The sequence below is a fragment of the Scyliorhinus canicula genome, chromosome 5 (genome assembly GCF_902713615.1).
Source record: "Scyliorhinus canicula chromosome 5, sScyCan1.1, whole genome shotgun sequence".
Taxonomy (NCBI): Eukaryota; Metazoa; Chordata; class Chondrichthyes; order Carcharhiniformes; family Scyliorhinidae; genus Scyliorhinus; species Scyliorhinus canicula.
The window spans coordinates 103,751,861-103,773,207 of NC_052150.1; the positions used below are offsets into that span (position 1 = coordinate 103,751,861).

The 21,347-nt window shown below is 45.2% G+C and overlaps 1 protein-coding gene across 1 annotated transcript; it reads left to right on the forward strand.

Annotated features, from left to right (window-relative positions):
- The first annotated feature begins 647 nt into the window (after window positions 1-647).
- LOC119965627 (anterior gradient protein 3-like) lies at window positions 648-18,530 on the forward strand. The gene is made up of 7 exons (XM_038796410.1): window positions 648-900; window positions 6,814-6,877; window positions 8,003-8,055; window positions 9,072-9,148; window positions 14,377-14,440; window positions 16,284-16,367; window positions 18,257-18,530. Exons 1-7 carry the CDS (start codon window positions 801-803, stop codon window positions 18,304-18,306), a joined length of 492 nt encoding a protein of 163 aa, XP_038652338.1. The 5' UTR covers window positions 648-800; the 3' UTR covers window positions 18,307-18,530.
- The last annotated feature ends 2,817 nt before the right edge of the window (window positions 18,531-21,347 follow it).

The window sequence follows — 21,347 nt, forward strand, 5'->3', positions numbered from 1 at the left end:
ATTCAGTGACATAAAATCCAGCACTCTTAGTTTCAAAGTATTTAACTTATGTTTATCACCATCAATCATCAGTCTTACAGTAAAATAAGAAAATGTTGCACATCCAATAAGATTTATCTTGAAGATTAATAATAAAATTAAAATAAAAAGAGCCACGTGGAAAGACAGATAATTTTCAATTTTGAGCCAACATTAGTATTGTGAAAAATAAAGTGCTTTCCACAGAATGAATGAAAAAACAATGATTGGCTTTCATCCAGTACAAATAGGATTGAGACCAGTCATCATTATAAAGTTTAGAATGACTGTACAGTTTTTAATTGGTAGGTTCTCTTTCTATGAATTACGCCCAATTCTAATTTGTACTGACCTGGAATTAAACCTAGCACAAATGGCAAAGCTATTTAATTAATATGTACTCCCCTTCCCTCTTTCTACTTCATCTTGGCATGCATATAGCAATACATTTCATTTTATATCGTTGCAAAAGGTATTAAAAGAACCAAGAATGGTCAGAGCTTTGTGAACTTATTGGATTGAATGAAGTTTTGATCAGCGCTGTTTCAGCTGAACGTCACACAGTTGCCATGGGAACTGTTATTTGATGAGGTGATTGCATAGCCACCTTGCTTAAATAAATCATGTATTTCAAAAACCTTTTCCTACCAGGGACCCGCCTCAACAGTGAGTAAGACAGGCACTTCTCATACTGAACTGAAGCAGAAAGAGTTATTAACTCTGTTTGACCAGTTCTTCCAGTTTGAATTTTACAAAGGTATAATTACAGCTATTATACAACAATGCTGCGGTTTTTTGTTCCTGTATTTTTGCTCCTGGTTGCTGCCACATCCAGCCTAGCGACGGCAATCAAAAAAAGACCACCTCAAACACTATCAAGAGGTATGTGATATTTGCATAATAGATGCAGTAATTAAATATTGCTTTTCTTGAATTTCTTCCGAGTTGGTATTGAAAGTTATATCAAAGAGGAGTGGGCTTTGCATAACTGCAAAAGCACACTGCTGTGGGAGAAAGAACCTGATTTTGCATTTTCAACTTTCCTCACTGACTCGTGACTGAAGCGAATGGGAATGACGTGGAGGCAAGCTGACGGGAGCAGGCAGTCAGGCAGCTGCAGACTGTCATTGGGGACCTATGGGGAAACAGTTCCCAGCAAAGACAGTCAGGAAGGAGGGGTCAGGTTCAATCATGACCACTGGGTGAGGTGGGAAGTGCGATATGGGTGGCAATACTGCCACTCCTGGCCCACTAGGAACTTTACAAGAATTGTTTTCCATCAAAGCTTTGCTGGCTTCTTCTGAGCCTATCCTGCTTGCAGCTATTTTTATGCTGTAACTCCATGATTGTGGTGATCCAAGCATTTGATGGTTAAAATTGCACCGCGGTATGAATTGTGTGGTGATATGCATCACTGTAAATACACAAGGGGTTAATGCTACGACTAAGTAAACACTAGAGGGAGCACCAGAGACACCATGACATGCAGACATACAGCTAATGAACACATAGAATAGGACACAACCAATGGGCAGTCAAGACACCCAGAGGTGACACTACCACAAGGGGGCATTACACAACCCATATATAAAAGGACAGGGCACACATGCTCTGGCTCTTTCCACAGGCGACACTTAGAGAGAAGGACAGGGGAAGAACAGAAGCATCACACCACCACGTGGCTTAGAGCAGACTGGTTAGTTAGACTGAGTTACTGTAGCAAGATTAGCAGGAGAGTTGAATTCATAGAGAACTGTGCTAATGGTTCAATAAATCACATTGAACTTACTACAAAGTCTGGAGTATTCTTTGGTCAAAGCTGCATCGAATTGCAGCCTGTGTTATCCCAGAGTACATAACACAGCAAATTGCACCATCGGACCTCGAGACACTTAAGATGTTGCTAGGTGTCATCCAAGTTCTCAAGAAGCAGAGAGATGAAATCACAGTGTAGCAGCTCAGCAAGTGGTACCCGTCTGCCATTTTAGCCCCCTGACATCTTGCCTCAATTTGACCTCCCCTCATTCGTCTAAGCTCGAGAGAGTTAAACACATAGTGTTTATTGTTGTCCGTGAATGACCTTGAAAGTAGGCAATAAACACTTGCGCAGTCGACTACAACCTTCACTTGTATATTGCCAAATGAAATTGTGAGAAACCTTTTGGGATTTAAAAAAATAATTTACAGTGTTTTACTGACCATATTTATTTTCCTGCTACCTAAATATATCATTGTATTCATCTATTAACAGCTCCATCACACAAAGACCACTTGCGTCCTAACTATAGTTAGAAAGCAAATCGATTTTTACATCTTCTTAATGTTGACATTTCAAGTTACATTTGCTTATAGTTCAGTTCCATTGTATATTTTTATGGGCTCTAAACATAATTTAGAAATGATAAATGAATAAAAGTGACAAAACTTCACTCAGCACTCCTACTACTGACTGACTGCCCTATGGTCGGCAAGCCCTGGCTGTAAACAGCAAGAGTTTTTAAAAATGCAGTTTCTAAATGAGTTTTATTTCATATTGATTGATAAAGTCGCTCTGAGTGGAGCTGTGGAGATCTCTAGAAAATGTTTGTAATAGCGGCAGAAGGACAGGAAATTGTGCTGGGGTGCCAGAGAAAGCTTTACCCTTGACTATGTATTTTTGTTACCGTGATCATATTGTCAAGATACATCCCTCAGATTTGCCTGCAGATGCAAGCTCTCTAAATCCTCCCATGCAACTTCCAAGAACTTAATTGGGCAGGATTTTCCGCCCAAGCTGTCACGTGTTTCGAGGCAGTGGAGCTGGTCCGCCATTGGCCAGTGGTTGGATCTTCTGGTTCAGTTGTTGTCAGCGGGATTTGCCGTTGACTGCACCCCTCGCCGCCGGGAAACCCGTGGCGGGGTGCATCAGCAGCAGGACTGGAAGATCCCGCTGATGTGAATGGCTGGAAAATTGCGGTCATTGCATCTGAAGTGCGTTTCCTGTCAAAATAACAGTGAGGCTATTGCTATCTGTGTCACCACTGAAATCCTTCCAAATAGAAGAGAATACTACAGTGCAGAATGAGACCATTCAGTCCATCCTATGAAAGAGCACACTGCACTGGCCCCACAAACTAATTTGGACTTCCCTGGACACTAAGGCACAAGTTAGCATGACCAATCCACCTAACCTGCACATATTTGGACAGTGGAAAGGAACTGGCGCACTCTGAGGAAACCCACGGTAGACACAGGCAGTCACCAGAAGCTGGAATTGAACCCGAGACCCTGGCGCTGGGAGGAAGAAGTGCTAACCACTGTGCCAACGTGCCATCCCGTGAGTTTTCCCACATACATGGTGTAGCCACCTGAGTTGGCCACTTCCCAAGTTAAAATGGAGAAACACAAGGAACGCAGGGAAAATTGGACAATCCCAGAGAAACAAGCAGTTTGCAGACTTTTCCTGTGTATTCTGCCTGCAAAGAAAGCAGACAGCACTGAAACCAGTAGCCATGCATATTAATGAGCGATTCCCGGGCACAATAGTAACAATCAAAGGTGATCGAAGTAAAGCTAGACTCCTCAGCGCCAGCAGGAGTCCAAGAGAAAAGAAGCAAACAGGCACCCAAGGACCGCCCAGCGATTGGGAAACAGCCCCAGTATTGGGGAATACAAACCAATCGATTGGTATGAGATCCAATCGATTGGAAGTAAGCTTGGGCTCCGCCCAAAAGGGCGCGAAGCCCCTGAGGACTATAAGATAGAGCCCCCAAGGTCAGTTCGCTCTCTTAGCCGGCCCTCCCAGCAGAACACCTTCGCAGCTCTCGAAGAACTTGACCATAAGAAGGAGAGGCCTGGCAAACTGCTGCACCATTAAGTAAGTGTCCAGTCAACGCACGCTACGAGGTAGACGCTCCTGACCCCTTAGTCCGTATCAGCTGGAAGTCTGCAGACTCAGGATCGAGCAAGAGGCCATTGTTCCCTGACCCAGCGGGTTCCCTTATCCAGATAAGTACTGGCCTGTTAGTGGTAGGAATAGCCTAGTCTTTTAGTATTGTATGCATGAGTAGTGATTAACTGTGTATTAATAAACGTGTTTTGATTTGAACCTTACTAATTGGTGTATTGAGTCATTGATCTGAACTTGAATTTGAACCTCGTGGTGGTATCATAAGGATACCTGGCGACTCGAGAGCTAAGTAATAAAACAGAGCCAATTGAGTGTAAAGCGCACTCACCAGAACGAGCAACAACGGTCTACAGTGGTTCAAGAAAACAGTACACCACCACTTTCTCACGGGCAATTAGGGATGTGCAATGCATGCTGGCCTAGCCAGCAATGCCCACATCCCATGAACGAGAAAAGAAAATTGCATTAAGTTGCCATATTGTAAATTAAATACAAACCACATAGAGAGGGAGGAACCTAAACCTATCATTGTCACAAGAGAAAAGTATAGGAAAACTAATAGGACAAAAAATGTGACTGCAGAGATAGTTGATGCACTAATCGTAGTCTTCAAAAATTCCCTAGGTTCCAGAAAGATTCCAGCAGGTTAGCAAACTGCAAACATAACGGGCGCGATTCTCCGCCACCCACGACGGGTCGGAGAATAGTGGGAGGGCCTTCCCGACATTTTTCCCGACCTCCCGCTATTCTCCCCCCCCCACGGCCGCCCCCCGACACGAATCGCTGCTCGCCGTTTTTTTACGGCGAACAGCGATTCCCCCCTATCCGATGGGCCGAGTTCCCAGGCCTTTACGGCCGTTTTCACGAATTTAAACACACCTGCCCTCACCATTCGTGAAAACGGCCGCAAAGTGCCATTCTGCACAACCATGCCACCGATTGGCACAGCTGTGCCAAGGGTGGCATGGGCCCGTGATCAGTGGGCACCGATCGCGGGCAGCGGGTCCGATTCCCGCGCACTCTTTGTCCCTCCGCCGCCCCGCAGGATCAGTCCGCGGGGCGGCTGAGGGGCATGACGGACCGCGCATGCGCGGGTTTGACGCATATGCGCGGCTGACGTCATCGTGCGCGTCAGCCGCCATGAGTCTTGGTGGCCGGGCTTAGCGAACGTTCGCTAAGCCTGCGCTGCCATTCTTCCTGGGGCCGCGATGCTAGCCCCGACCGGGGGAGTGAATCGGGTCCCGGGAGGGGGCGCGGAAGCTGCCGTGAAACACGGCCGGTTTCACGGCAGCCTTTACGACTCTCCGCATTTGCGGAGAATCGCGCCCGAACACCTCTATTCAAAAAAGTGAGTCAGAAAGCAATAAACAATAGAACAGTTCGTCTAACGTCTGCCATTGGGAAAATGCTGGAATACATAATTTAAGAAGTAATAGCAGAACATTTAGAAAATGATAATACAATCAAGCACAGTCAACATGGTATAATGAAAGGGAAATCATGTTTGAAAAATGTATTCGTTTTTGAGGATGCGATAATGGGGTGGATAAAGCGGAACCAGGAGATGTAGTGTTTTTTGATTTCCAGAAGACATTTAAGATCAATGACCCTATTAAAGGGTGGAGCAGGTTCGAGGGGCCAAACGGCCTACTCCAGTTCCTATTTCTTATGATCTTATGGCCTTCATATGGGTGCCACATACAAAGTTACTATACGAGATAAGACGTCATGATGTTGGTGGTAATATATTAGCATGGATAGAGGATTCACTATTGAACAGAAAACAGAGAGTCGGGATAAGTGGGTTATTTCAGATTCGCGTCGCCAACAGAGGTGGTTCAAACCTCGGCGGCGGGAGAGGCCTCCCAGCGGCAGGACTTCGGCCCATCGCGGGCCGGAGAATCGCCGCAGGGGGCTCGCTGCTCGACGTGGCGCGATTCCCGCCCCCGCCAATTCCCGGGTGGCGGAGAATTTCTGCCACGGCGTGGGCAGGATTTTCGGCGACCCCGGGCGATTCTCCGACCCTGCGTGGGGTCGGAGAATTTCGCCCCTGATCTCATTGAATGGTACAAGATTCTGGTGGGGTTTAACAGTGTGGGTGCTGAGAAGATGTTTTCCTGGTGGGAGAATCTAGGACGGGAGGCACAATTCAAAAATAAAGGGTCTTATATTTGAGACAGAGGTAAGGAGGAATTTATTTTCCTCGAGTGTCTTAGTTTTTGGAATTATCTTCCAAATCTTACACAGATTTTTGATCCACAGAAAGTCACAGGTGATGGATTGGAAGCAGGAAATTGAAGTTATCACTAGAACCCAATCATAGAATCATAGAATTTACAGTGCAGAAGGAGGCCATTCAGCCCATCGAGTCTGCACCAGCTCTTGAAAGAGCACCCCAGTTAAGCCCAAGCCTACACCCTGTCCCCGTAACCCAGTAACACCACCTAACCATTTTTGGACACTAAGGGCAATTTAGCATGGCCAACCCACCTAACCTGCATATCTTTGGTCTGTGGCAGGAAACCGGAGCACCCGGAGGAAACCCATGCAGACACAGGGAGAACGTGCAGACTCCGCACAGGCAGTGACCCAAGCCGGGAATCGAACCTGGGACCTTGGAGCTGTGAAGCAACTGTGCTAACCACTGTGCCACTGTGCTACCGTGCTGCCCTGGTCGAATGGTGGAGCAGGCTCAGTGGGCCAAATACCCTAGTCCTGATCCTATTTCTTATGATCTTTGAAATTAGAGGCTGAATTAATGCTACTCATCCGAAATTACTTCTTTACTATTAAATTAATTTCTGAAAATGCATATTAATATGATGGTCCCTTGCAATTAACTGGAACATAGTAGATGAAACTGTTTATTTCACATTTGTCTAATGTTGTGCGTATTATTGTTTTAGGTTGGGGGGATGATTTAACATGGGTTCAAACCTATGAAGAAGGGCTTTACAGAGCAAGGAAAAGGTAAGAACATTTTGCCAATTTTAATATTTTACTGCAATACTGAAGGATTCAAATTGAACAGATGCTACAGCAACTAGAATCGATATGGCTATAAATTTGGTAAGGGGTGTTGTTTGATAGTTCTGTTTGGAAGCTGCAGAAAATAAACCAAGCCCCTGTTCATGGGTGAAGTAGCATTGAAAGCTTGATTGAATTGGTTGATGAAGTTTCTCATGTAATTATCTAACAATCAAAGCACTGCAGAGATGTAAGCAAATGACTGCGGATGCTGGAATCTGAAACAAAAACAGAAAATACTGGACAATTTCAGCAGGTCTGACGGCATCTGTGGAGAGAGAAGGGAGCTAACGTTTCGAGCCTGCACGACTCGTTGTCAAAGCAAAGGGTCATCCAGACTCAAAACATTAGCTCCCTTCTCTCTCCACAGGTTATGTCAGACCTGCTGCTATTGTTGAGTATTTTCTGTTTTAGTTGCTGCAGAGAGGTAACTGTTATGTCAGCTCTCTGCAAGACTGCCATCCTTATGTCATGATCACAAGATCAGCCAGAGTTGTATCTTAATGCTTTGGCCTTGATTTTTTATATGTGGTGAAGTGAACTTGGACATACTTTCCACTGGTAACTATAATTTTCCCTGGAAACTTTGAGGGTGGGTTTGGGTCAGGAAGGAGGTGTGAAAAATTTGAATCCTGACCCTGGGATTCTGTTGTCTAACTCACATACTTTTCTTAGAATCCACAGAATCACTAAAGTGCAGAAGGGGACCATTCATCCCATTGAGTCTGCACCAACCCTCACAAAGAGCATCTCAACTAGGCCCACTCCCCCACCCTATCCCTATAACCCCACCGAACCTGCACATCTTTGGACACTTAAGGGCAAATTTAGCATGGCCAATCCACCTAACCTGCCCATCTTTTTGACTGTGGAGGAAACAGGAGAACGCAGAGGAAACCCATTCAGACAAGGAGAGAATGTGCAAACTTCACACAGATAGTCACCCAAGGCTGGAATCGAAACCGAGTTCAGCAGTCAATTCAGCAGTCGATGTATAGATAGGCCATGTTGTAACTATGATAATTTTCTGAATGTCTCTTCTGACTTGCACATTATTTATTGTTTTAGCAACAAGCCATTAATGATCATCCACCACTTGCATGACTGCAAATACTGTCAAGGTAAATGATCTGTTCTTTGCGATACTTTCAGCTTGATTGTCAGAGTTGTTATTTAATTACATTACAGTATTAATGCCAGGACTAGGGGCCAAGGATTGGAAAATTGGATTAGTGTGATCAAGATTTTGGTTGACCGGCGTGGACATGATGGGCCGCATGACCTCTTTTAAACGCCTTCCCGCTGGAACAGCACCCCCTCAATGAATATTCATTGGGCACTGCCGTTATGTCATGCGGGCACGATATAAAACAGCTCTATAAACTGTAATGTCAGTAGTCGGCACTGTGGGAGTCTCTGGCCCTGGCGCCTGTCGATGATGCCAGTTGTACCATTAGTTGGCACTGTCCTCGCTGGGGACTGCCATGGCTGCTACCCTGGGTGGTCTGCCGGTGGGTGATGGCCAGTTGGGCGGGGGTTTGGGACGGGAGGGGCATTGTGGTTGGGGGGGGGGGGGGGGGGGGGGGGGGGGGGGGGGGGACACCGATAGGGCCGGTGTCACTATGCAGGACCAAAGAGTTTACATGAAAGGAGGGATTGGAAGTTGCACTTACTGGCACAAAATTCAAATATCTAATGTAATAACATCAGTCAGAAGTTTCTAATTGTTTTCATTGTCTGTTCTTGGGACTCACCTAGTAAAGAACTGGAATCCCATTGTTGGAGACTCACCAGGTCTTCAGCTGTACAGGAGTGATTCAAGAGCTTTTATAGAAATGTCCACGTACTACTCCAAAATTACTAGTCCCATGACACTATTTGAAGAACAGCATAGGTGGCCAATGACCAATATTTATCCCTCATCCATGACGAGCAAAACATTTTACCTGCTACTCCATCTTGTTGTGTGATTTAAAACTGCACACATTGGTTATCATGTTTGTCACATGAACACAAAGATTACATTTTAACAGTAAAGCATTTTGGGAAATCCTGCGGAAAGGTATTCTATCCATGCAACCTTTCTCTTCTTATTACTATAGCACATGCAACACGTAATATTATCAATCTTTTTCAGCACTGAAGGATGTTTTTGCTGGAAATGAAGAAATCCAGATGATGGCTGACAAAGATTTCATTATGTTAAATCTAATGGTAAGGATTCCTCTATTTACTGATGATAAGGGAAAACTTTACAAACTTGTACTTCTGGCTTGCAATTTTGCTCACACAGAATGCACGTTCAAAATTTGTTCTGCCGACAAAAATTAGTGGTCCAATTTGTTGAAAAAGGAGTTTGATAAGTGGGAAAGCTTGAAAAATAAACACCAGGGCAAGCAGAAAGATCAAGGTTTTTGCAGGTGTACAGTACCCTCAAGAACAGTACTGAGTTGGGATCTCTAATTCGTGAATCACTGGGCACAAATGGGCTGCAGCCAAGCCCAGAGATAAAGGATGGCTCATTCTCTTCAGCTCATTCAAGAGAAAGGTCACAGACAAGTTCTGCTACAGAGAACTTCCATGAGGACCTCGATAGGGCAGTAGAACACTGAAAGAGAAGCATACTGAAATGCTGGGTACATTGGTTGGACTGCTAGACCTGTCACTGCCAAGGAGCATGGAGGAGACCCACTCCCAATTGGCAAAGGGCCTGACACAGAAACTCCAAAAAGTGAGAGAGAGGTAGAGCAGCAAATCTGCAGGGAATTCACAGAGATGTACAAGCAACATAGTGTGGTGATGCTGAAAAATTTGATTACCCAAATATCAGTTGGGATAATGTTAGAGTAAAAGAGTAAAGAAGGGGAGAAATTTCATGAAACGTGTTCAGGAAAACTTCCTTGACCAAAAGTTCTTGGTCAAAGTGGGAAGGGGGAATTGCTGGACCTGGTGTTGGGAAATGAGGAGGGCCAAGTGTCTATGGGGAACACATTAGGAGGAGTGATAATTGTATAATTATGTTTAGATTAGTAATGGAAAAGAGCTAGAACAATCTAAAGAAGTGCTTCTAAATTGGAAGACAGATGACAGGGGATCTAGCCAGGATAAAATTGAACTAAAGATTGGCAGGAAAAACTATAACAGAACAAAAGGAGGTAGGCAGAAAGCAGGAAATTATAGGCCAGTGAGCTTAACTTCGGTAGTAGGGAAGATGCTGGAATCTATCATCAAGGAAGAAATTGCGAGGCATCTGGATAGAAATTGTCCCATTGGGCAGACGCAGCATGGGTTCGTAAAGGGCAGGTCATGCCTAACTAATTTAGTGGAATTTTTTGAGGACATTACCAGTGCAGTAGATAACGGGGAGCCGATGGATGTGGTATATCTGGATTTCCAGAAAGCCTTTGACAAGGTGCCACACAAAAGGTTGCTGCATAAGATAAAGATGCATGGCATTAAGGGTAAAGTAGTAGCATGGATAGAGGATTGGTTAATTAATAGAAAGCAAAGAGTTGGGATTAATGGGTGTTTCTCTGGTTGGCAATCAGTAGCTAGTGGTGTCCCTCAGGGATCCGTGTTGGGCCCACAATTGTTCACAATTTACATAGATGATTTGGAGTTGGGGACCAAGGGCAATGTGTCCAAGTTTGCAGATGACACTAAGATGAGTGGTAAAGTGAAAAGTGCAGAGGATACTGGAAGTCTGCAGAGGGATTTGGATAGGTTAAGTGAATGGGCTAGGGTCTGGCAGATGGAATACAATGTTGACAAATGTGAGGTTATCCATTTTGGTAGGAATAACAGCAAACGGGATTATTATTTAAACGATAAAATATTAAAGCATGCCGCTGTTCAGAGAGACTTGGGTGTGCTAGTGCATGAGTCACAGAAGGTTGGTTTACAAGTGCAACAGGTGATTAAGAAGGCAAATGGAATTTTGTCCTTCATTGCTAGAGGGATGCAGTTTAACACTAGGGAGGTTATGTTGCAATTGTATAAGGTGTTAGTGAGGCCACACCTGGAGTATTGTGTTCAGTTTTGGTCTCCTTACTTGAGAAAGGACGTACTGGCGCTGGAGGGTGTGCAGAGGAGATTCACTAGGTTAATCCCAGAGCTGAAGGGGTTGGATTATGAGGAGAGGTTGAGTAGACTGGGACTGTACTCATTGGAATTTAGAAGGATGAGGGGGGATCTTATAGAAACATTTAAAATTATGAAGGGAATAGATAGGATAGATGCGGGCAGGTTGTTTCCACTGGCGGGTGACAGCAGAACTAGGGGACATAGCCTCAAAATAAGGGGAAGTAGATTTAGGACTGAGTTTAGGGGGAACTTCTTCACCCAAAGGGTTGTGAATCTATGGAATTCCTTGCCCAGTGAAGCAGTTGAGGCTCCTTCATTACATGTTTTTAAGGTAAAGATAGATAGTTTTTTGAAGAATAAAGGGATTAAGGGTTATGGTGTTCGGGCCGGGAAGTGGAGCTGTGTCCACAAAAGATCAGCCATGATCTAATTGAATGGCGGAGCAGGCTCGAGGGGCCAGATGGCCTACTCCTGCTCCTAGTTCTTATGTTATGTAGAACAATGGGTGATCTTTAAGTAAGTGCTGTTTCAGATACAGGCTAGGTACATTCCAAAAAGGCAGATCTCTAAGAGAACCAAAGCCAAAGCTTCTTGGTTGTGAGCCCTAACTCCATGCTTGAGGGGCAGTCATTGCTATGGGCCATTACATGCACAGTTCGCACAATATTCTCCATGAATATGTATTACTTGCATGCATCCCAACACTTGAAAACAGCACTATCCTGACATCCATGGTTCTGTCAGTGAGCTTGAGCCATTGGGGCCAGATTTGCACTGCATTCGCCCTGACTGCAAACAGCGACTTGGGCACAAACTCTCATGAGAATCAGAAAACAAGATCCCATTTTCTGATTTTTCATACCCCTCACCAGTGACACAATGAGGTCCCTGGTCAGAAAAGGTGTGATCCTTATTTCAATTGAATTTAATAATTGTAAATACAATTAAAATGTCTTCCCTGCCATACGTTCCCCGCACATGAAATAAATCCTCCCTCGCCGACATGACATCACATGGGCAAGGTTTACAACTACTTTTGAAAAATGTAAAGCAGCCGAGGGGAACCCACCAGAGGTGCACAGGTAAGTGCAGCCTGTGGGGAGAGAGGGACATGCCTGGGGCACTGCCACCTGACAATGCCAGGGAGTAGTGGTAACGGGCCCTTAGGTGAGCTCCATTGTGCGGGGGGGGGGGGGGGCGGTTCCCCTTATGTGTGGGGAGAGGGGCTGCTCTGGTGTTTGTGCGGGGGCGGAGGGGTCCACTTATCAAGGGGGAGGGTTTGCTCTGGTGCATGTGGAGAGGGGTGTTTCCTCATATCTTGGGTGGGAGGAAGAGTATTTTCTTCAGCGCAGATCAGAGCACCCTTTAAAAATAACTCTCCGATCTCTGTGGAGTCAGCATTATTGGTTCTTTCAGGGCCCTCCTTACCAGCATAACAGCAAAAACCACATACACACATTTCCTATATGCAGTGTGCTAGAGAATCTGGAGAGAAAACTCAACTGTGCAGCAGGTGAGCTGCACGCTGGTTTTCTCTCCTCAGCCAGCGCTCTGTGCACAGTGGAAAATACCTCCCACATTCTTTGGTCAAAGGCACTCAAATTCAGCTCATGGGCAATTTATAGATTTCTGCCCATTTGGCTCCCAGATCATGGATGTACAAGAGGGATTCGCCTTTGCTGCCAAGCTATAATATAGATTCATTGGAAAATTCAAAAATAATGTAAGCTTGTCCAGCTTTTGCATCCAGTCCTTTCACATCTATTCACGACTGGGGGTGAACAATTCAAAAATTAACCTGTGAAGAAGATTCCATCCTCAATGATGGTGGAGCCCAGCATGTCTGTGCAAAAGACAAGGCTGAAACAATTGCAACCATCTTCAGCGAGAATTCCCAAGTGGACGATCCAACTTGGCCTCTTCCTGAGGACTCCAGCATCAGGTGCCAGTCTTCAGCCAGTTTGATTCACGCCATGTGATATCAAGTAGAGGTTGAAGACACTGGTGACAGCAAATGGCTGAAGGCCCTGACAACATCCTGGCTGTAATGTTTTTTCAATCCACTTTTAAGGGATGTGGGCTTCACTGGCTAGGCCAGCATTTATTGCCCATCCTTAATTGCCCTTGAAAAGATGGTAGTGAGCTGCCTTCTTAAACTGCTGCAGTCCCTGTGGTGTAGGTACACCTACTGTGCTATTAGGGAGGGAGTTCAAGGATTTTGACCCAGCGACAGTGAAAGGATGGTGACACGGTAGCACAGAGGGTAGCACTGTTGCTTCACAGTTCCAGGATCCCAGGTTCGATTTCCGGTTTGGGTCACTGTCTGTGTGGAGTCCGCACGTTCTCCCTGTGTCTGCGTGAGTTTCCTCCGGGTGCTCCGGTTTCCTCCCACAAGCCCCGAAAGACGTGCTGTTGGGTGAATTGGTTATTCTGAATTCTCCCTCCGTGTGCCCGAACAGGCACCAGAATGTGGTGACTAGGGGCTTTTCACATAAACTTCATTGCAGTGTAAATGCAAGCCTACTTGTGACAATAAAGATTATTATTATAAAGTCAGAATGGTGAATGACTTGGAGGAGAACCTCCAGGTAGTGTATCTGCTGCCCTTGTCCTTCTAAATGCTTTGTGCTCAAGAACTATCTGAATTCCCAAACTGTTCCAGTACATTTACAACACTGGCATCTCGCTAACTATGTGGAAAGTTGTGCAGTTATGCCCTGTCCACAACAAGCATAACAAATCTAATTGAGCCAATTACTTCCCATCAGCCAACTCTCAATCATCAGCAAAGAAAGGGAAAGTGTAATTGGCAGTGGTAGCAAGCCACATTTACTCAGCACACCTATAGGAATATAAATAGTAAAAAGAGGATTAAGGCCATTTAGGTCCCAAAAACGGGATTTACACATGGTGGCAGAGGGCAAAGCTGAGGACCATCTCCCGCACCATTACCCTCGCCTCCTCCCTTCCCTCTCAGAACAAGGATAGCGTCCCCCTCGTTCTCACATTTCACCGCACCAGCCTCCGTATGCAAAGCATAATCCTCCTCCATTTTCGCCAACTTCCAACGTGTTGCCACCACAAAATACACCTTCCCTTCACTCCCTCTGTCAGCATTCTGCAGAGACCGTTCCCTCCGAGATAATCTAGTCCACTCCTCCACCATTCCCAACACCTCTCTCATCACCCATGGCACCTTCCCATGCAATTGCAGAAGGTGTAATACCTTCTCCTTTACCTCTTCCATTGTAAAAAGCACACTGGCTCTCAGTGAAGTGGTGTGTGTTTTGATACAATTCAATTTTCAAACAATGGAGATTTCACTCAAGGTATTTCATAATCTTGTTCTTTTTTACAAGCATGAAACCGTTGACAAGAACCTTGCCCCTGATGGTAAATATGTGCCCCGTATATTGTTTGTGGGTAAGTGTTTGATTATTGTTTTGTGGATTCACCATTTCATGCTGAATAATCCATCACACTCCGTTCTACCGCAGCAATACCAACCAGTTAGGTGATTCCACAGTGTTTATTATTTATTTAATTATCTGAACAAATGTTGGGAAGTGTTCTATTCTCTGTCATTTATAATCGACACTGAAATAAAAAAATAGGTACGATTACAACAGCCCATGCTCAAGTATTACAAGGATAATTGGTTGGACTAAAGATTGATGTGTACTGGCTCTCAAACTGGGGACGGGTGTTAATTTACATATTGGAATATGGGCTGGATTCTCCACTGGCGAGATGCTCCATTTTACCGGCAGCCCGGGGGTGTCCCAACGACGTGGGGCTGCCCCACAAAGGGAAACCCTATTGACCAGCCGGCATAATGGAGCATCCCGCCGGCGTGCTGAAACAGAAATGTGGTACGGCGGGATGGAGAATCCAGCTCATAGTCTCCAGAATGGAGAATCCAGCACACAACTTGGCTACTGAATCGAAAATGAGCTAATCCTTCCCAAGTGCTCTGACATTTCCAAAAAATGTCAGCAGCGCAGCACCAATCCTGCTTGACGGTTCCAGGACAAGTTCCATAAGATGGCAGCATGCAACATGGTTTTCTTATTGGCAATTTATTTTTCACCCACTGGTCCTGGGTACGATCTATCATCAGTAGTCAGCATGTTGTGCGAGCAAGTCATCGATTTTAATTATTCTCCCACGGCTCAGATATTTCTGGCTATCCTTTCTACGGATAGTTGATTTCTTTCTTCTCCAGAGAAATGCCCAGAGAAATCAGATTTGCTGTTGCACCCATGTTTATTTATATGGGGTTAGAACTACCCCTTAGAATGTCTCGGCTCTATTTTACACTGGATTTCTGTCAACACACCCCTCACTCTCAATGCTACCTTCATAATAAATGTTATCAATACAATATGGACTTGAGGACAAACATGAATACATTTGAACAGTCACATTTGATTGATGCAAAAAAATGCTCTTCACAAGCCAAAAAAAGCTATGCAAGGATTTTTAGTTAACATTCATTGTTCTTTTGTTGCCACTGTGCACATGACCTGACATTAACTAACTCAGCATGGGTATTGGCTCTATTGCACACATACTTTAACCCCATTGCATCTTTAGTGATTAAACATTTAGTGGCAGACTTTTTCAACTTTCACCTAAAAATTCTAATGTATTGGACCTGGTCCATGCCAAGAGATTATATCAGGAAACCGCACACTCCCTTACTGTGATCTTAGATCCATTAAAGTTAATGGATGACAAGCCATGGGCTGGAAATGAACAACTTCCTGACATGCATTCTCTGCATACATTTGAAGTGTTAGTACCAGCATTTTCTTCAGTTGTACCGTTGACCTTCAAACCCATTCTTTGATCGAGTTTATTATCTGCACTAATTGGAAATCTAAAAGAAGAGCCATTGAACATAGTGGTAATAAATAGAAACACGCAGAAATAATAATAAAAGCTGCAATAAAGTGGCAATTTTTCCATGTGTTGACTGGAGCTGCCTAAATTTGAATAATGTACAAATTAAATGTTTTCACAAAGATTTTTGTCTATTTTGTTCAGGAGATATTTTAATGAAATTTTCATTGTTTATCTGTTTATTCCACTTGGCAAAAAGTCAGCAATATTTTTACATTTCTTGCTGTTTAATTTTTAACCAAAACAAATCTCCTGGTTTTGTGGCAGTAAATATAGCCAATACAATCAAACAGCCCCAATTAAGTTCAGGACTAAGAAGGTTTCCTGTTTTCATTGCACTTTGTATTTTGTATTGCTGCAGATCCTTCTTTGACTGTGAGAGCAGATATCGTAGGAAAGTATTCAAACCGGCTCTACACATATGAACCACAAGATATTCAGCTTTGTAAGTGAGAATTTCTAAATTTATTGAATGCTCTTGGCAAAATATTCTTGAATTGAGACAATTTGATGACAATTTTCTGCAGTTTGTTATGAAAGATTATTTGGAAATAATTTTCAAAATGGTTCTGGATTTTCAAATGGATTACTGAAAACTTCAGATTTGTCTATGCATAAGAACCATAGAATTCCTGCAGAAGGAGGCCATTCAGTCCATTGAGTCTGTACCTAGCCCCATTCCCGTCCTATTCCCATAACCCCAACTAACCTGCACATCTTTGGACACGAAAGGGCAATTTAGCATGGCCAATCCTCCCAACCTGCACATCTTTGTACTGTGGGAGGAAACTGGAGCACCCAGAGGAAACCCACGCTGACACATCTGCAATTTGTGATGAAAGGTTATTTGGAAATAATTTGCAAAATGGTTCTGGGTTTTCAAATGGACTACTGGAAACTTTAGATTTGCCTAGGCATAAGAACCATAGAATTCCGACAGTGCAGAAGGAGGCCATTCAGTTCATTGAGTCTTCACCTAGCCCCATTCCCACCCTATTGCCATAACCCCAACAAATCAGCACATCTTTGAACATAAGGGACAATTTGGCATGGCCAATCCACCCAACCTGCACATCTTTGGACTGTGGGAGGAAACCGGAGCACCTAGAGGAAACCCACGCAGACACAGGGAGAAAGTGCAAACTCCACACAGTCACACAAGGTCAGAATTCATCCTGGAATGCTGGAATGTAAGTTGAGGTTGAAGATCAACCATGATCATATTGAATGTGAAAATAGGCTCGGAGGACAAAATGGCTTACAACTGTTCCTATTTATGTTCTAAAAAGAGCTTGTAAATCTGCATTCACTGTAGGCTAGACATTGTAATGCGGAGAATCGTAAGGGCTGCCGTGGGATGCCGTGGCCGATTCCCCCCCCCCCCCCCGGGCGGGGCTAGGAGCGCGGCACCGTGTGTCACGGCGGCGCGGCCTTGACGATCGTCGTCAAGGCCGCACGCCAAGCGTCACGCCGGCTGACGCGGCCGATGACGTCAGCCACGCATGCGCAGGTTGGACAACGCGTCTTTTCCCTCAGCCGCACCGCAAGACGTGGCGGCTTGATCTTGCGGGGTGGCGGAGGGAAAAGAGTGCGTCCGTTACGGACGCACGGCCCGCGATCGGTGCCCACCGATCGCGGGCCTATGCCCCCCCTTGGTACTGTGGTACTGCCGTGCCAATCAGGCCCCCAGATGCCGCTAATGGGCATCTGGCACCCGTTTCACGACGGCAGCGAGCAGGTGTGTTTGCTGCCGTGTTGAAACGGGCGTGAAGGCCCGGCCGCTCGCCCATCGGCCTTGGAGAATCATTGCTCGCCGTTTTTTACGGCGAGCGGCGATTCGTGGCGTGGGTCGGGCGTGGGGGTGGGAGAATAGCGGGAGGGCATGAAAAATGTCGGGAGGCCCTCCCGCTATTCTCCCACCCGGCGTGGGGGGCGGAGAATCGCGCCCTAGTGTTTGATCATTTACACACTGCTACCAAATTAATTCATTCCTATTAATTACATCAGACCTATTCCCTGAAAATTTTGAAATTAACCAATAAAAATTATACAACAGTTTAAATGCTGGATTTGATTAGCCCTCTGGAAATGAGGGACGAGGTGGGCGGGCTGGTGAAATGGCAGCAGGAACCATTCACGTTTTGGCCATTTTAGGCCTCATATTGAGGATATGGCTGGGACCAGTGATCTATCATGATACCAAAATCACCACATCGCATGAAAACAACAATTTTTGTATGGCTCGAGAGAAATATTTAATTTTGTGCTGTAAAATGAGTGCATATAATTGGATTGGATTGAATGATTTTGCTTAACATTGTTTTCTTTTTCCAGTGATTCAAAATATGAAGAGATCAAAACGTTTGTTGCCATCTGAGCTATAATGAAGTGCAGCAACAATACTTGTTTTTACTTGAGAGAGGCACTGGAATTTAATTTCTTTACTTCTATTGTTTCCATTTAATGACTTAATCCACATAATTTCCTGTCTATAATCAACAGACAAGAAATTATAAAAATCTTGCACAGTGCCTTAAACCTTTTTTTAATTGAGCCAGTACTCATTTACATTGCGAATTAATAAATAAATATTTTTGAATAATCACAATTTTCTTGTTTATTTTTTCATATGAAATAGAATGAAAGTGCATTGGAAACACTTGAAATGTTATTACTGTGAATTACTGTGAATTTTGGAATCTGAAACAAAAGCAGAAAATATTAGAAAATTTCTGCAGCTGTGACAGAATCTGTGGAGACAAAAAAGGGGCGGGATTCTCCATCAGCCGACGGCAAAATCGGGGAACGCAACTGGGTGGAGAAACAGTTCCGATGTCAAAATCGCCGATTTAGTGACAAATCGCAATTCTCCATCGCCTCAACAGCAGCATCAATGGAGTCTGGGACGGATATACAGTGCAGGGTGGGGGTTCAGATGACCTCCAGGTGGGGGGTAGGGTTCGGGTAACAGGTGTGTGGGATGGGGGTTGGTGCCAGGAGTACAGTGTTAAAATTAACTAATCTACTCACCCTGGCCGCCCTGAGGAGGTTGTGCAGTTTTGTACGGCTCTGCGGGCCAGTCCAGATGGTGTTGCACGTGGCGCTGACTGCCTCTGCCACCTGCATCCAGGCACGGCGAACGGCGGCAGCTGGCAGTCTCCTCCCCAGCCGGAGTACAGAGCCATCCTCCTCTCCTCCACTGCGTCCAGGCGGGTCTCCAGCTCGGCGTCCCTGAAACAATGCGATTCTTCGCCCTGCCAGCCCCGTTTTCTGGCGGTGCGCACCCCCCCCGGCAGCGGGATTCTCCATTCGCGCAGTTGTTCAATAGATGCCCCTCCCCCCCGCCATTGTGACCACCCCCAGGCCGTCGGGAAGCCCGCGGGCGTGAGTGCGCTGCCGGTGATGCGGAGGATCCACCAACGGAGAATCCATCACAAGGTGTCCCTCTACTTGCAGCCATCTTGTTGGCTGGGGTGGGGTGTGTGGGGTGTGAACTGTGTACATTCTACTGCAGCTTGTCAGCCTCCTGAGTGTCAATCGCAAATCTGGTTAAACCAGCACCGTTTTTTCATTGGAATCGATTGTGTTCCACGTGGTGCAGATGCTGGCCCCTTAACAGTGCTGAATCGAACCAGGTGCGGCGCCAGCTTTGCTGTCATGGAAGTCCACGAATCCTGCTCCCGTATAAACACTTAGTCTCAGGACCGGAGAATCCCGTCCCAGACATTTAAAATCTGAATGACTCTTTTCAGAGCGAGAGAGAACTGGAAATAGGATGAGATTTGGGGAGGAGTGGCGATGGAGCAGTGGGGCTGGACAGTGGGCTAGTGAAATATTATCCTCTCTTCAGTGAAATGCATTCCTATTACACTGGTTTTTAATGTTCTAAGCAAACCAAACATTTCGCTCGCCTATGAAGCAACAATCCTGATTATACATGTTTACAAAGTATTGGGTTGCTTTATAGTAATATAATTGTTTGCATGATGCATGTCTCTCCTTGCCTCAGGTATAATGCTTGAAAATTTCCAGTCAGAATTGTCAATAAAAATAATAAAATTAAATGAAATGCCTCTTTTTTATCTTTGCTGATGGAAACTACCAAGCATTTGCTGGTCCTTTTTAAACAAATAAAGCAGAAAAAATGATTTAAAAAATCTTTGGAAACTATCCGCACCTGATTCTCCCAAAATGGGACTATGTCCCCGCACTGGCGTAAAAACGCTGGCGTTTTACTCCAGAGATTCCTGCAAAATAGTACAGCTAATTCAATGCCTTGCAGGGGCTAGCAGGGACCCGGAGTAATTCACGCAGCTTTAGTTGCAGATACGGGCCCCCACACTTCCAGTTTTGAGTGCGTGCATGCGCACGGTGGCAGCCTCCAGCGGCTGCGTTGAGCGCCATGGCGGACTCGGACAACGGAGGCAGACTGAAAAATTAGACCCACCCTGATCGGCCGCAGGACCGAAGATCTGACCGCGCGGATCTTAACCTTGGCCGCCTATAAGGCCTCCCTCGGTGTCCGAGCCCCCGTCCCCTACTAGGGCGGCCGCGTACTGAGTCCACACCAGCATCCCAACCGGCAATACCAGGTTAGTTCCACGCCGTCGGTAACTCGGCTGATCGGGAGCAGAGGATCGCTGGGCTGGCCTCTACCAATAGGCCCCAGACATGAGGTGTACTCTGTGATCACATCAATTCTCGGGACCCAGAGAATCGCCGGACCAGCGCCAGGCCCAATTTCAGCGTGAAATTGGATTCTCCGCCCCTGTTCTTTTAGGACGTTCTTCAGAGTAAAGTGTCAGTCTCTATTTAAAGAATTGAGGCTAGAAAGAGCACCTGCTCAAAAGAGGAAGCACTTCAAAGTTACTGAACAACAAGCAATAATTCCTCCTTTGAAAATGCCTGACCTATCAATCAAAAGGCTTGTAACAGACAATAGATCATGAAATTAAATATAAGTAATGCAGTTCAAAGTTTTTAGGCTTCTAAGCATGCACAGGTGCTTGATAAATTTGAATTATTCACAGAAATTGACTGGGAACAAACACTTCAAAGATTTGACAACACATTAAAGGATTTGGATTGGACTTGGATTTTTTGTCACGTGCACCGAGATAAAGTGGAAAGTATTGTTCTGCATGCAGTCCAGACCGTTCAATACATGAAAAACATAGGACATACATAAATTCTCAATGTATCGACACAGGCATCGGGTGAGCATACGGAGTGTGGTACTACTCAGTTGAGAAGATGCATGGCATGATCATTTAGTCCACAAGAGGGCCATTCAGGTGTCTGGTAACAGCAGGGAAGAAGCTGTTTTTGAACATGTTAGTGCGTGTCCTCAGAATTCTGTATCTCCTGCCCTATGGAAGAAGTTGGAAGAGAGAATAACGCAGGTGGGAGGGGTCTTTGGTTATGC

Bases quoted from the DNA above. Each gene is read 5' to 3' on its own strand.
- LOC119965627 (XM_038796410.1), top strand. From the start codon at position 801: ATGCTGCGGTTTTTTGTTCCTGTATTTTTGCTCCTGGTTGCTGCCACA. The intron at 8,056-9,071 runs GTAAATGATCTG...AATCTTTTTCAG, and splicing joins TGACTGCAAATACTGTCAAG to CACTGAAGGATGTTTTTGCT. The intron at 9,149-14,376 runs GTAAGGATTCCT...CTTTTTTACAAG, and splicing joins TCATTATGTTAAATCTAATG to CATGAAACCGTTGACAAGAA.